This window comes from Nerophis lumbriciformis, linkage group LG36, assembly GCF_033978685.3.
Source record: "Nerophis lumbriciformis linkage group LG36, RoL_Nlum_v2.1, whole genome shotgun sequence".
NCBI classification, from domain to species: domain Eukaryota; kingdom Metazoa; phylum Chordata; class Actinopteri; order Syngnathiformes; family Syngnathidae; genus Nerophis; species Nerophis lumbriciformis.
Genome location: NC_084583.2, coordinates 21,050,001 through 21,065,070, shown reverse-complemented (window position 1 = coordinate 21,065,070; position 15,070 = coordinate 21,050,001). Strand labels below are relative to the sequence as shown.

Below are 15,070 nucleotides of genomic sequence, written 5' to 3'. Positions count from 1 at the left end.
CAAGTGTAAAGAGAAGTAAACCCTAAAAATGTGAAGATTAGTTTTTTATCAAAACGTGTTTTTATTTGTCGGAAAACAATTTGAAATGTGGACTCGTCAGACCACAGAACACTTTTCCACTTTGTATCAGTCCATCTTAGATGAGCTCAGGCCCAGCAAAGCAGACGGCAGCTCTGGGTGTTGTTGATAAACGGTTTTCGCCTTGCATAGTAGAGTTTTAACTTGCACTTACAGATGTAGCGACCAACTGTAGTTACTGACAGTGGGTTTCTGAAGTGTTCCTGAGCCCACGTGGTGATATCCTTTACACACTGATGCCGCTTTTTGATGCAGTACCGCCTGAGAGATCGAAGGTCACGGGCACTCAATGTTGGTTTTCGGCCTTGCCGCTTACGTGCAGTGAATTCTCCAGATTCTCTGAACATTTTGATGATATTACGGACAAAACTTGACCATTTGGGCTTTTTTGGCACCAAAATAGGCCGTTTTTCCTCAGTAATCATTTATAAATACAGTAATACCTCAACTTAACAATGTTTTGAGATAAGAGTTGTCTCTCAGTGTAATTGTTATGCTTTCAGTTGCAAGCTAAAATTTGAGTTCCAGGCATTCCCGCCACTATTTGGTGCAGCAAATGTCACAAGTGAACCTCGCCCAAAACACCCGGTCTTATCGCTAGCATTAGCTTATAGCTAGAGGTGGTCATAACTCTGTTTTTCCATCCATGGGAAGGAAGAAAGTGCTGAGAAGAAGAAACAGATCATATTCATTGAATTAAAGTAAAAGTTAAAAAGTTAAAGTAGCAATGATTGTCACACACACACTAGGTGTGGCGAAATTATTCTCTGCATTTAACCCATCACCCTTGATCACCCCCTGGGAGGTGAGGGGAGCAGTGGGCAGCAGCGGTGGCCGCGCCCGGGAATTAAAGAAAGAATTAAAGAATTAAAGAAAGAAAATTGTCAAAAACATGGCCAGGCGTGTCGCCACCTTGGCAAAGCAGTTTGACTGTTTTCACTGCTCTGTCTGCACCGTACTGAAGCAGAATGAGTCTAACGCCAGCCATCCATCCCATCCATTTTCTACCACTTGTCCCTTTTGGGGTCGCGGGGGGTGCTGGAGCCTATCTCAGCTGCATTCGGGCGGAAGGCGGGATACACCTTGGACAAGTCGCCACCTCATCACAGGGCCAACACAGATGGACAGACAACATTCACACTCACATTCACACATTAATGTTAAAGTAATATCCAAACAGTGGACATTTATCCATGAAAATATGGAAACGCTGTGTTTGATGGCGAAGCAGTTTCCGGCTCCCCTGTGAGTCATCCTGGGTGGTATTTTTGACTTTTTTTTTCATTTTGGCTCTTCCCGGGACTTGTGGGACTCAAACCCGGGGAGGGATTTTTGACCATTTTCAGCATTTTTCACATTTTGGCCTGTTTTTGCCTTTTTCTTCGCCGCTCCCATGTGAGTCATTCCGGGGGGTATTTTTGACATATTGGCTCTTCCCGGGACTTGTGGGACTCACACCCGGGGAGGGATTTTTGACCATTTTTGTCATTTTTCACATTTTGGCCTGTTTTTGCCTTTTTCTTCGTCGCTCCCTTGTGAGTCATTCCGGGGGGTATTTTTTGACATATTGGCTCTTCCCGGGACTAGTGGGACTCACACCCGGGGAGGGATTTTTGACCATTTTTGGCATTTTTCACATTTTGGCCTGTTTTTGCCTTTTTCTTCGTCGCATCCATGTGAGTCATTCCGGGGGATATTTTTGACATATTGGCTCTTCCCGGGACTTGTGGGACTCACACCCGAGGAGGGATTTTTGACCATTTTTGGCATTTTTCACATTTTGGCCTGTTTTTGCCTTTTTCTTCGTCGCTCCCTTGTGAGTCATTCTGGGGGGTATTTTTGATATTTTTCTCATTTTGGCTCTTCCCGGGACTAGTGGGTCTCACACCCGGGGAGGGATTTTTGACCATTTTTGGCAATTTTCACATTTTGGCCTGTTTTTGCCTTTTTCTTCATCGCTCCCTTGTGAGTCATCCTGGGCGGTATTTTTGACTTTTTTTTTTCATTTTGGCTCTTCCCGGGACTTGTGGGACTCAAACCCGGGGAGGGATTTTTGACCCTTTTCGGCATTTTTCACATTTTGGCCTGTTTTTGCCTTTTTCTTCGCCGCTCCCATGTGAGTCATTCCGGGGGGTATTTTTGACATATTGGCTCTTCCCGGGACTTGTGGAACTCACACCCGGGGAGGGATTTTTGACCATTTTTGGCATTTTTCACATTTTGGCCTGTTTTTGCCTTTTTCTTCGTCGCTCCCCTGTGAGTCATTCCGGGGAGTATTTTTGATATTTTTCTCATTTTGGCTCTTCCCGGGACTAGTGAGTCTCACACCCGGGGAGGGATTTTTGACCATTTTTGGCAATTTTCACATTTTGGCCTGTTTTTGCCTTTTTCTTCGTCGCTCCCTTGTGAGTCATCCTGGGCGGTATTTTTGACTTTTTTTTTCATTTTGGCTCGTCCCGGGACTTGTGGGACTCAAACCCGGGGAGGGATTTTTTACCCTTTTCGGTATTTTTCCCATTTTGGCCTGTTTTTGACTTTTTCTTCGCCGCTCCCATGTGAGTCATTCCGGGGGGTATTTTTGACATATTGGCTCTTCCCGGGACTTGTGGAACTCACACCCGGGGAGGGATTTTTGACCATTTTTGGCATTTTTCACATTTTGGCCTGTTTTTGCCTTTTTCTTCGTCGCTCCCTTGTGAGTCAATCTGGGGGGTATTTGTGATATTTTTCTCATTTTGGCTCTTCCCGGGACTAGTGGGTCTCACACCCGGGGAGGGATTTTTGACCATTTTTGGCAATTTTCACATTTTGGCCTGTTTTTGCCTTTTTCTTCGTCGCTCCCTTGTGAGTCATCCTGGGCGGTATTTTTGACTTTTTTTTTCATTTTGGCTCGTCCCGGGACTTGTGGGACTCAAACCCGGGGAGGGATTTTTGACCCTTTTCGGTATTTTTCCCATTTTGGCCTGTTTTTGACTTTTTCTTCGCCGCTCCCATGTGAGTCATTCCGGGGGGTATTTTTGACATATTGGCTCTTCCCGGGACTTGTGGAACTCACACCCGGGGAGGGATTTTTGACCATTTTTGGCATTTTTCACATTTTGGCCTGTTTTTGCCTTTTTCTTCGTCGCTCCCCTGTGAGTCATTCCAGGGGGTATTTTTTTGACATTTTTCTCATTTTGGCTCTTCCCGGGACTAGTGGGACTCACACCCGGGGAGGGATTTTTGACCATTTTTGGCAATTTTCACATTTTGGCCTGTTTTTGCCTTTTTCTTCGTCGCTCCCTTGTGAGTCATCCTGGGCGGTATTTTTGACTTTTTTTTTTCATTTTGGCTCGTCCTGGGACTTGTGGGACTCAAAACCGGGGAGGGATTTTTGACCCTTTTCGGTATTTTTCCCATTTTGGCCTGTTTTTGACTTTTTCTGCGCCGCTCCCATGTGAGTCATTCCGGGGGGTATTTTTGACATATTGGCTCTTCCCGGGACTTGTGGAACTCACACCCGGGGAGGGATTTTTGACCATTTTTGGCAATTTTCACATTTTGGCCTGTTTTTGCCTTTTTCTTCGTCGCTCCCTTGTGAGTCATCCTGGGCGGTATTTTTGACTTTTTTTTTTCATTTTGGCTCGTCCCGGGACTTGTGAGACTCAAACCCGGGGAGGGATTTTTGACCCTTTTCGGTATTTTTCCCATTTTGGCCTGTTTTTGACTTTTTCTTCGCCGCTCCCATGTGAGTCATTCCGGGGGGTATTTTTGACATATTGGCTCTTCCCGGGACTTGTGGGACTCACACCCGGGGAGGGATTTTTGACCATTTTTGGCATTTTTCACATTTTGGCCTGTTTTTGCCTTTTTCTTCGTCGCTCCCTTGTGAGTCAATCTGGGGGGTATTTTTGATATTTTTCTCATTTTGGCTCTTCCCGGGACTAGTGGGTCTCACATCCGGGGAGGGATTTTTGACCATTTTTGGCATTTTTCACATTTTGGCCTGTTTTTGCCTTTTTCTTCGTCGCTCCCATGTGAGTCATTCCGGGGGGGTATTTTTGAAATTATTCTCATTTTGGCTCTTCCCAGGACTTGTGGGACTCACACTGGGGGAGAGATTTTGTACATAATTATTACACTACTTCATAAAACCACTGTAGTTCTTAGTAGTGCATTATGTTGTATTGTTTTTATACAATACTGCTTATCTAAAAGTTCGTTTTTAATTTTTTAAAAGGCTTTTTCCATGCTTAAATAGTGCTGTGGGGGCCAAGTACCATTTCAACCGATTTCACTTAATTTTAATGGGAGATTTGAGATACAAGTGTTTTAAGTTAAGAGACTAAGCTTATAAACTGTTGTACTATGTGAGAATAATGTGGTAGTCAAGTATATAATGTCAGCATAGTGCAAAAACTGCATTCGATTACAGCATACTGTAGCGAGCCTTGGTCGCAGAGGAAATGTTCAGAAGCAAGCTTCAACTTGCTTTAAGGGAGTGCTCTTTTATTAGCTGCGCACACAGCACAAATAAACCGAGGGTCATCAACTCCAACCACCATATCAGTAACGGTGCTATCAACACAAGCACAGGGCATGCTGTTTTGCAGACTTTTTAGGTATTAAAAGGCGTTGTGTACTGCTGGGTGCTGACCCACTAGGGGGTCACGTCAGAGACAGCTAGTCAAGAATGACACCAAAATGTTTAATGTACATAATCTATAATAAAAACCTTTTTGGATAGGCATATTCCTCATTTGTATATAATAAATGCACAGATAAATATATATATATATATATATGTGAAAGACCACATTTTGTGGACAAATTCAGTGCCATTTTGTTATTCAATTAAGCTTTATATTAATTATTTTCAAGCATCATTCCCTCATTTCTTTATTAATCTGCTAAGCATTTACAAAACCCAAAAGCAGTGAAGTTGGCACTTTGTATAATTCGTAACTTAAAACGGAATACAATGATTTGCAAATCCTTTTCAACTTATATTCAATTGAATAGACTGCAAAGACAACATATTTCATGATCGAACTGAGAAACTTGTTTTTTTGTGCAAATAATCATTAACTTAGAATTTAATGGCAGCAACACATTGCAAAAAAGTTGTCACAGGGGCATTTTTACCACTGTGTTACATGGCCTTTCCTTTTAACAACACTCAGTAAACGTTTGGGAACTGAGAAGACCAATTTTTGAAGCTTTTCAGGTGGAATTCTTTCCCATTCTTGCTTGATATACAGCATAAGTTGTTCAACAGTCCGGGGGTCTCCGTTAAGGTATTTTAGGCTTCATAATGCGCCACACATTTTCAATGGGAGACAGGTCTGGACTACAGACAGGCCAGTCTAGTACCCGCACTCTTTTACTCCGAAGCCACGCTGTTGTAACACGTGCAGAATGTAGCTTGGTATTGTCTTGCTGAAATAAGCAGGGGCGTCCATGAAAAAGACGTTGCTTGGATGGCAACATATGTTGCTCAAAAAGCTGTATATACCTGTCAGCATTAATGGTGCATTCACAGATGTGTAAGTTACCCATGTCTTGGGCACTAATACACCCCCATACCATCACACATGCTGCCTTTTACACTTTGCGCCTATAACAATCCGGATGGTTCTTTTCCTCTTTGGTCAGGAAGACACGACATCCACAGTTTCCGAAAATAATTTGAGATGTGGACTCGTCAGACCACAGAACACTTTTACACTTCGCACCAGTCCATCTTAGATGAACTTGGGCCCAGCGAAGCCAGCGGCGTTCCTGGGTGTTGTTGAGAAATGGCTTTTGCTTTGTATTGTAGAGTTTTAACATGCATTTACAGATGTAGCGATGAACTGTAGTTACTGACAGTGGTTTTCTGAAGTGTTCCTGAGCCCATGTGGTGATGTCCTTTACACACTGATGTGGCTTTTTGATGCAGTGCCGCCTGAGGGCTCGAAGGTCACAGGCATTCAATGTTGGTTTTCGGCCTTGCCGCTTACGTGCAGTGATTTCTTTAGATTATTTTAACCTTTTGATGATGGTGAAATCCCTAAATCCCTTGCAATAGCTGGATTGAAAAATGTTGTTCTAAACTGTTTGACGATTTGCTCAGGCATTTGTTGACAAAGTGGTGACCCTCGCCCCGTCCTTGTTTGTGAATGACTGAGCATTTCATGGAAGCCGCTTTTATACCCAATCATGGCACCCACCTGTTCCCAATTAGCCTGCACACCTGTGGGATGTTCCAAATAAGTGTTTGATGAGCATTCCTCAACTTTATCAGTCTTTTTTTTGCCACTTGTGCCAGCTTTTTTGAAACATGTTGCAGGCATCAAATTCCAAATGAGCTAATATTTGCAAAAAGTAACAAAGTTTACCAGTTCGAATGTTAAGTATCTTGTCTGTGCAGTCTATTCAATTGAATATAGGTTGAAAAGGATTTGCAAATCCTTGTATTCTGTTATGATTTACACAACGTGCCAACTTCACTGGTTTTTGGGTTTTGTAAAAAGAAAACTGGATATTGGTTTGATTTCAATAAAAGCGGGTTGTGACTTAATGGCCCTGGGAAAAATGGGGGTCCCAGGTTGTGGCCCTGCAGTGTATAATAAATGTATTTAGGTTCGCATTTAAGAATTATAGTGAATGGAATTGGTTTTTGAACTGAAATATGTCACAAGAAATTCCATCCCATCCATTTTTCTATAGTTATCATCGCTCTGTTCCTGTTTTGCCATCACTAGGAACTTTTTGTGGTATCCCATAAAAGACAAACAAAAATCACAACACATTTATGGGCTACATCCTTTGGTTGCTCCCTATGCTCAGCAAGGTGTGTTAAAAAGAAGAAAGAAGAACTTCTAAAAAGAAGAAGACTTCACACTGGAAGTTATGTTACAGTTCCAAAGTTAAAGTTCATGTAGTGTTTGCTTGTGTTTATATTTATCTACAGGTAAAAGCCAGTAAATTAGAATATTTTGAAAAACTTGATTTATTTCAGTAATTGCATTCAAAAGGTGTAACTTGTACATTATATTTATTCATTGCACACAGACTGATGCATTCAAATGTTTATTTCATTTAATTTTGATGATTTGAAGTGGCAACAAATGAAAATCCAAAATTCCGTGTGTCACAAAATTAGAATATTACTTAAGGCTAATACAAAAAAAGGATTTTTAGAAATGTTGGCCAACTGAAAAGTATGAAAATGAAAAATATGAGCATGTACAATACTCAATACTTGGTTGGAGCTCCTTTTGCCTCAATTACTGCGTTAATGCGGCGTGGCATGGAGTCGATGAGTTTCTGGCACTGCTCAGGTGTTATGAGAGCCCAGGTTGCTCTGATAGTGGCCTTCAACTCTTCTGCGTTTTTGGGTCTGGCATTCTGCATCTTCCTTTTCACAATACCCCACAGATTTTCTATGGGGCTAAGGTCAGGGGAGTTGGCGGGCCAATTTAGAAGAGAAATACCATGGTCCGTAAACCAGGCACGGGTAGATTTTGTGCTGTGTGCAGGCGCCAAGTCCTGTTGGAACTTGAAATCTCCATCTCCATAGAACAGGTCAGCAGCAGGAAGCATGAAGTGCTCTAAAACTTGCTGGTAGACGGCTGCGTTGACCCTGGATCTCAGGAAACAGAGTGGACCGACACCAGCAGATGACATGGCACCCCAAACCATTACCCAACCATGCAAATTTTGCATTTCCTTTGGAAATCGAGGTCCCAGAGTCTGGAGGAAGACAGGAGAGGCACAGGATCCACGTTGCCTGAAGTCTAGTGTAAAGTTTCCACCATCAGTGATGGTTTGGGGTGCCATGTCATCTGCTGGTGTCGGTCCACTCGGTTTCCTGAGATCCAGGGTCAACGCAGCCGTCTACCAGCAAGTTTTAGAGCACTTCATGCTTCCTGCTGCTGACCTGCTCTATGGAGATGGAGATTTCAAGTTCCAACAGGACTTGGCGCCTGCACACAGCGCAAAATCTACCCATGCTTGGTTTACGGACCATGGTATTTCTGTTCTAAATTGGCCCGCCAACTCCCCTGACCTTAGCCCCATAGAAAATCTGTGGGGTATTGTGAAAAGGAAGATGCAGAATGCCAGACCCAAAAACGCAGAAGAGTTGAAGGCCACTATCAGAGCAACCTGGGCTCTCATAACACCTGAGCAGTGCCAGAAACTCATCGACTCCATGCCACGCCGCATTAACGCAGTAATTGAGGCAAAAGGAGCTCCAACCAAGTATTGAGTATTGTACATGCTCATATTTTTCATTTTCATACTTTTCAGTTGGCCAACATTTCTAAAAATCCCTTTTTTGTATTAGCCTTAAGTAATATTCTAATTTTGTGACACACGGAATTTTGGATTTTCATTTGTTGCCACTTCAAATCATCAAAATTAAATGAAATAAACATTTGATTGCATCAGTCTGTGTGCAATGAATAAATATAATGTACAAGTTACACCTTTTGAATGCAATTACTGAAATAAATCAAGTTTTTCAAAATATTCTAATTTACTGGCTTTTACCTGTATTTACATTTATTTACACTTGTGTGACAAGTAGGCATATCTACAAAGTGAGGTGTGTGTGTGCAAAAGTTGACATTTAAAATTAAGGATCTTGGAACTCTGAACAATGACCTTATAATGCATTAGGAAACACATAAATGGTTGTTGGATGGTCCCAGTGGACAATTGATGCAACGCTACACAAATTGAACACATGCGTTTTGCACTGCACCTGCTTAATGACGTCATGGTCAATGAGAGTGCAGATGTTCTCCGTGGAGGCTCCACATAGGAGCAGCGACCCACTGTAGCCTCCGCATACGGACTCAGCAAGAGGCTGCAGAAGCTTCTGCTGGCACCTCTGTTCATATCAAATGCTCACTTTAAGCGCTTCTATGGTGTAGTGGGACTCAAATGAAAAAAAAGCCGTGTGGTTACCTGCATGTTGTCTATAGTCACAGCTTGGTGGAATGAGAAGGACTGCAGTTTCTGTTTGGAGATGAAAGTGAAGAGGAGGCTAACTTTGTAACGCAATCACATGGAAAAGTACCTCATCTTTTGATATGTACTCCACATGTTGTCCATCTTCATGAATGAAGACACTCTCATTCCCTCCTGAGGGGAAAAAAAACGATATAATATATAACAAACAACTTCTTTTTTTTTTTAACATTTGTTTTTTGAATTTTTGACTTATACAGTACGTTCCAGAAATACAATTAAATACATGTCAAATGTTCTTTTCCCCCACAAACAAGTAACCCACAACAATTATTTACATGTATATGTACATATATATATATATATATATATATATATATATATATATGTACACAAATATATATATATATACATATATACATAAAACGTCTCAACGAACATTGGACACAGATTCCTCAATCTGATTGACAAACACTTTCCCAAAGACAACATCCTAAGAAAAGTATTCAACAAGAACAACATTAAATTGAGCTACAGCTGCATGAACAATATACGACAAATCATCTCAAACCACAACAAAACAATTGCAAATGAGCCGTCGGCCCTCAGACAGAGCGACTCCAAAACCAACAAAGGATGTAATTGTCGAAAGAAACCTGATTGCCCCCTCAACGGGGGGTGCTTACAAACATCAGTTGTCTACCAATCTAAGGTAATACGCAAGGACATTAACACATCCGACACATATGTAGGATTAACCGAGGGAGAATTCAAAACCAGATGGAACAATCACAAGGCTTCTTTCAGGAACAAAAACCTGCGAAATACCACAGAACTCAGCAAACACATTTGGGACCTCAAAGACAATAATGTTGAATATTCAATAACATGGCAAATTCTTGCATCCAGTACACCTTACAATAGTGGTAATAAAAGATGCAACCTATGCTTGAAAGAGAAACTGTTTATTATTTACCGTCCAGACCCGCCATCCCTCAACAAGCGCAGCGAAATTGTAACAACATGCCGCCATAGACGGAAACACCTCCTAGGTAACACATGAGCCAATCACCACGCCCCTAGGCCAGCCTGTACCTACCCACTCTGTGCCCTATATAAACCATGGTATGCGAATGCTCCCATTAAAATCTCCTGACGATTGAGGGTACCCCCCCTCATGAAACAGGCCTGTAGAGATGAAATAGTCTTGTGATTTTTTCCCACACATACATATATATACATATATATATATATATATACACATATATATATATGTATATATATATATATATATGTATGTATATGTATGTATGTATGTATGTATATATATATATACATACATATATGTATATATACATATATATATATATATATATATATATATATATATATATATATATACATGTATATGTACATATATATATATATATATATATATATATATATATATGTACACAAATATATATATATATACATAGTTAAATGTTGTTAGCCACATACGAAAAACGAGCAGCACTCTTTGAAACAGGCAATTATTTATCATCAGGCACCTGCAGCAGCCACAGGCACCTGCAGCACGCCACATCAGAAGAAGAAAAAAAAAATGGCAACACCGGCAGCAAACGTGGTACGCGACAAACTAAAAAAGGGAATACTAAAGACCAGGGGAAAAAAAAGGCCAGAAAAGTTCAGCGTGGACTCGTTTTTATGAGGTTGTAAATCAGGATGATAGTAATGCTGGCTACGTGAGTTGCAAGAGCTGCGACGCTGTGTACGTCTACGACAGTCATAAAACCGGGACATCAAACATGGTGCATCACATTTGTGCAAAACCCCGAATCTCCACAAACAGCATGGGCAGTTTCGTCCGCCGTGATCCCAGAAGAGTGCCACAGGATGTTAAAACAAGGCTTACAGATGCATGTGTGGACCTGTGCACTAATGATATGCGCCCGTTTGATATAGTCTCGGGTAAAGGGTTTCAACAAGTGGCCCAGTGGTTCTCAACCTTTTTTCAGTGATGTACCCCCTGTGAAAATGTCTTTAATTCAAGTACCCCCTAATCAGAGCAAAGCATTTTTGGTTGAAAAAAAGAGATAAAGAAGTAAAATACAGCACTATGTCATCAGTTTCTGATTTATTAAATTGTATAACAGTGCTAAATATTGCTCATTTGTTGTGGTCTTTCTTGAACTATCCATCCATCCATCCATCTTCTTCCGCTTATCCGAGGTCGGGTCGCGGGGGCAGCAGCCTAAGCAGGGAAGCCCAGACTTCCCTCTCCCCAGCCACTTCGTCCAGCTCTTCCCGTGGGATCCCGAGGCGTTCCCAGGCCAGCCGGGAGACAAAGTCTTCCCAACGTGTCCTGGGTCTTCCCCGTGGCCTCCTACCGGTCGGACGTGCCCTAAACACCTCCCGAGGGAGGCGATCGGGTGGCATCCTGACCAGATGCCCGAACCACCTCATCTGGCTCCTCTCCATGTGGAGGAGCAGCGGCTTTACTTTGAGCTCCTCCCGGATGACAGAGCTTCTCACCCTATCTCTAAGGGAGAGACCCGCCACCCGGCGGAGGAAACTCATTTCGGCCGCTTGTACCCGTGATCTTGTCCTTTCGGTCATAACCCAAAGCTCTTGGAAAAAAATAACTAAAAATAACTAAAAACTTGTTGAAAAATAAACAAGTGATTCAATTATAGGGCTTCACGGTGGTAGAGGGGTTAGTGCATCTGCCTCACAATACGAAGGTCCTGAGTAGTCTTGGGTTCAATCCCGGGCTCGGGATCTTTCTGTGTGGAGTTTGCATGTCCTCCCCGTGACTGCGTGGGTTCCCTCCGGGTACTCCGGCTTCCTCCCACTTCCAAAGACATGCACCTGGGGATAAGTTGATTGGCAACACTAAATTGGCCCTAGTGTGTGAATGTGAGTGTGAATGTTGTCTGTCTATCTGTGTTGGCCCTGCGATGAGGTGGCGACTTGTCCAGGGTGTACCCCGCCTTCCGCCCGATTGTAGCTGAGATAGGCTCCAGCGCCCCCCGTGACCCCAAAGGGAATAAGCGGTAGAAAATGGATGGATGGATGGATGATTCAATTATAAATTAAAGCTGCAAGCAGCGTTGGACGGGCCCGCGTATTTGGCAGGTGCTAGTCCTAAGTGTCCCAATACTTTTGTCTACTTGTAGTCTGAAGTGTCCCAAGACTTTTGTCTAGTGTACCTACCTTGTCTGCATTGTGTGGGCACGTTGGTGCTTCCTGCTTTTGAGCAGCCATCTTAAAAAAACAGCACCGCAGGAGCATCAGTGCAGCGGGTCTTTGAAGGGTCATAAAATCAAAACCGGAGCAGGTATCACAACTCTTTCACCAACTTTTAATCAGAAGGGTTCAATCTCTCTCCTGTGTTAGTTTGAAGCCGAAACAACAAACACGCTCAGAGGAGATAATGTTTGAAGAAAGGTGACGGGTTTTTACAAAAATGTTGTGTTGAAGGGGGAATAGCAAACTTCCTGTATATTTTTGCTGGGGGTTGTCAATTTATGAAATGTAGGTCTAAGTGAGACCTACATAGAGGTTTTTGTTTCATGTCTCTCCGACCTTCCCAGTGGGAGTTACAGGCAGTTTAGTCAGATATTTCATCCGAGGAGCAGTTTTTTGTGCGTTTTATTAAGAAATTGCTGTAGAGCACAATTTTTAAATGTGGGGTTAGGTTTTTTCATTAGAGCACAGTTTTAGCCAGTCCTGATGTGTGTGTTCAGTTTGGTGAGTTTTGAAGCATGTTAAGGGGGTCAAATTACAGCTGAAAGAGGCAAAAGTGACTTTTTTTAGTACTTTCTTGTCTTGAAGGGGGAATTGCCAACTTCCTGTAGATTTTAGCCCGAGAATGTACCATTATGAAAGTTAGGTGTGAGTCAGACCTACATAGAGGATTTTGTTTCATGTCTTTCCGACCTTCCTAGTGGGAGTTACAGGCAGTCTAGTTTTTTTATTTCCTAGGGGGCGCTAGAGCGCAATTTTGATTTTTGTGGTTTGTTTTTTTTATTAAAAGACAATTTTCGCAGGTCCTGATGGGTGGGTAAAATATGGTGAGTTTTGAAGCATGTTAAGTGGGTCAAATTAGTGCTCGAAGAGGCGGCCGGTATAATAATAATAATAATAATAATAATAATAATAAAACCTTAGAAATTCAATAGGTCCTTATGTCCCATTGCATAAGGACTCCCTGTGGGAGTCCTTTTGCAATGGGCCGTGCGGGCCCTAATAAAGATTTCTACACATAGAAGTAATAATCAACTTAAATGCCCTCTTTGGGGATTGTAATAGAGATCCATCTGGATTCATCAACTTAATTCTAAACATTTCTTCACAAAAAAAGAAATCTTTAACATCAATATTTATGGAACATGTCCACAAAAAATCTAGCTGTCAACACTGAATAATGCATTGTTGCATTGTAATGAATGGAATAGCCTACTTGATTTGATGTTCAGTTTATGAACTTACATTCATATTTTGTTGAAGTATTATTCAATAAATATATTTATAAAGGATTTTTGAATTGTTGCTATTTTTAGAATATTTTAAAAATATCTCACGTACCCCTTGGCATACCTTCAAGTACCCCCAGGGGTACGTGTACCCCCATTTGAGAACCACTGACCTAGGCTATACCAAATAAGCCCATGTCTGACCTACAGGGGCGCCGAAAAGGGGGGGGTAAAGGAGACGGATTCTAGGGGCCCATGATGGAGGGGGGCCCAGAGAGGCCCCTAATGATGATGAAATTATAATACAGAAAAAATAATGACACTGTGTTGGGGGCCCTGTAAAGATTCTTTTCATGGGGCCCAAAATCCCTAGCGGCGCCCCTGCTAACCTATATTGAGTTCGGTCAGCTAAATAATTTTGATGGTTACGTGTTGTTTGGGCGCACTACAATGCAAAGGAATTAAGGCAATTGCGTTGTTTATTGTGGTTTTTTTCTATTGGAGATATACTACTATGTGTGAATAATTATTTGGCCTCGCTTTCAAGTGAAGCGCATCTCCGATTGGCGACAATGTAAGGATATTTAGCCTGCTTTGTTTGTCACGACCGTCTATTTTCATTATAATTCAAGATTGATGATAAAGTGCAGTCTGATGGGTTTGATTTCCCCCCTTCAGCTATTTGCCTTGGCCAATAAGTTGCAGGTCATTTATTATTATTATTGATTTAATTTATTTTTGTTTAAATAGAGATGACATACATATGTTATTGTGTAATTTAAATTTGTGCACGTGATTGACAGCCTAAGGCTTATGAGGCACATTTTGTATTTATTTTTTTATTTAAACTTAAAAACGTATGAGCCTATGCCTACAACATAGGCTATGTGTTCATCTTTATTTTCCTGCCTGTCGTTGACAATGGAGATTGTCTGATATTTTGTCATGGCTGCAGATCAATCAATAAAGGTTCATCTTTGTCGCGAAATTGTTCACTGCTTCACTGTGCACCCCGCCCTCGTCCCTATTTGAGCATTATAACGTTAACAAGTTAATATTCATTGAAATAAATTCAGAACATTTTTTTTTACCTAACGAAAATATAGGCCTAGTCTTTCTAAAACATTTTTTTTAACTTCTTAAAAGCATCGTTCTGCTTGCTGCAACTGCGCACACAAAGTGTGAGGAACGCACTCCTGATCTGAGGGCATTGGCAACAATAGTCAACACTTTCTTAATGGAAATGACAATAATATTATAATAATGATAAATAATATTATCACGCATTAATATCTCTTAGCCACTAATGCGTGGCCAAGATATATTAATTCGTGTATACCGGGTAGAAGGAGACGGCACTGAGACAGGGAGAGCGTTTAGCCTGGGGCGTTTTCATTCAAAAGGGAATTATATATATCTCTATATAAATATATATATATTTATATTTGTATAATTCATACAATATATTATCCAATATATTATATGATATTATACTATATATTATATTATATTATATATATATCAATATATATCAATATACATATATATATATATATATATATTAGATGTGTATG

At 41.3% G+C, this 15,070-nt stretch overlaps 1 protein-coding gene across 4 annotated transcripts in view; it reads right to left on the bottom strand.

Annotated features, from left to right (window-relative positions):
• Positions 1 to 15,070, bottom strand: part of LOC133577097 (kinesin-like protein KIF3A) — a 53,636-nt gene that overhangs the window by 32,057 nt on the left and 6,509 nt on the right. For 3 of the 4 annotated variants that reach the window (XM_061930660.2, XM_061930657.2, XM_061930658.2), the window contains 3 exons: positions 9,128 to 9,192; positions 9,016 to 9,066; positions 8,810 to 8,938 (listed from right to left, as the gene is read on the bottom strand). In XM_061930660.2, coding sequence (XP_061786644.1) covers positions 8,810 to 8,938; positions 9,016 to 9,021 — 135 coding nt within the window. In that variant the 5' untranslated portion in view covers positions 9,022 to 9,066; positions 9,128 to 9,192. The remainder of the gene's footprint in view (positions 1 to 8,809; positions 8,939 to 9,015; positions 9,067 to 9,127; positions 9,193 to 15,070) is intronic. The other variant, XM_061930659.2, reaches the window with a different exon arrangement.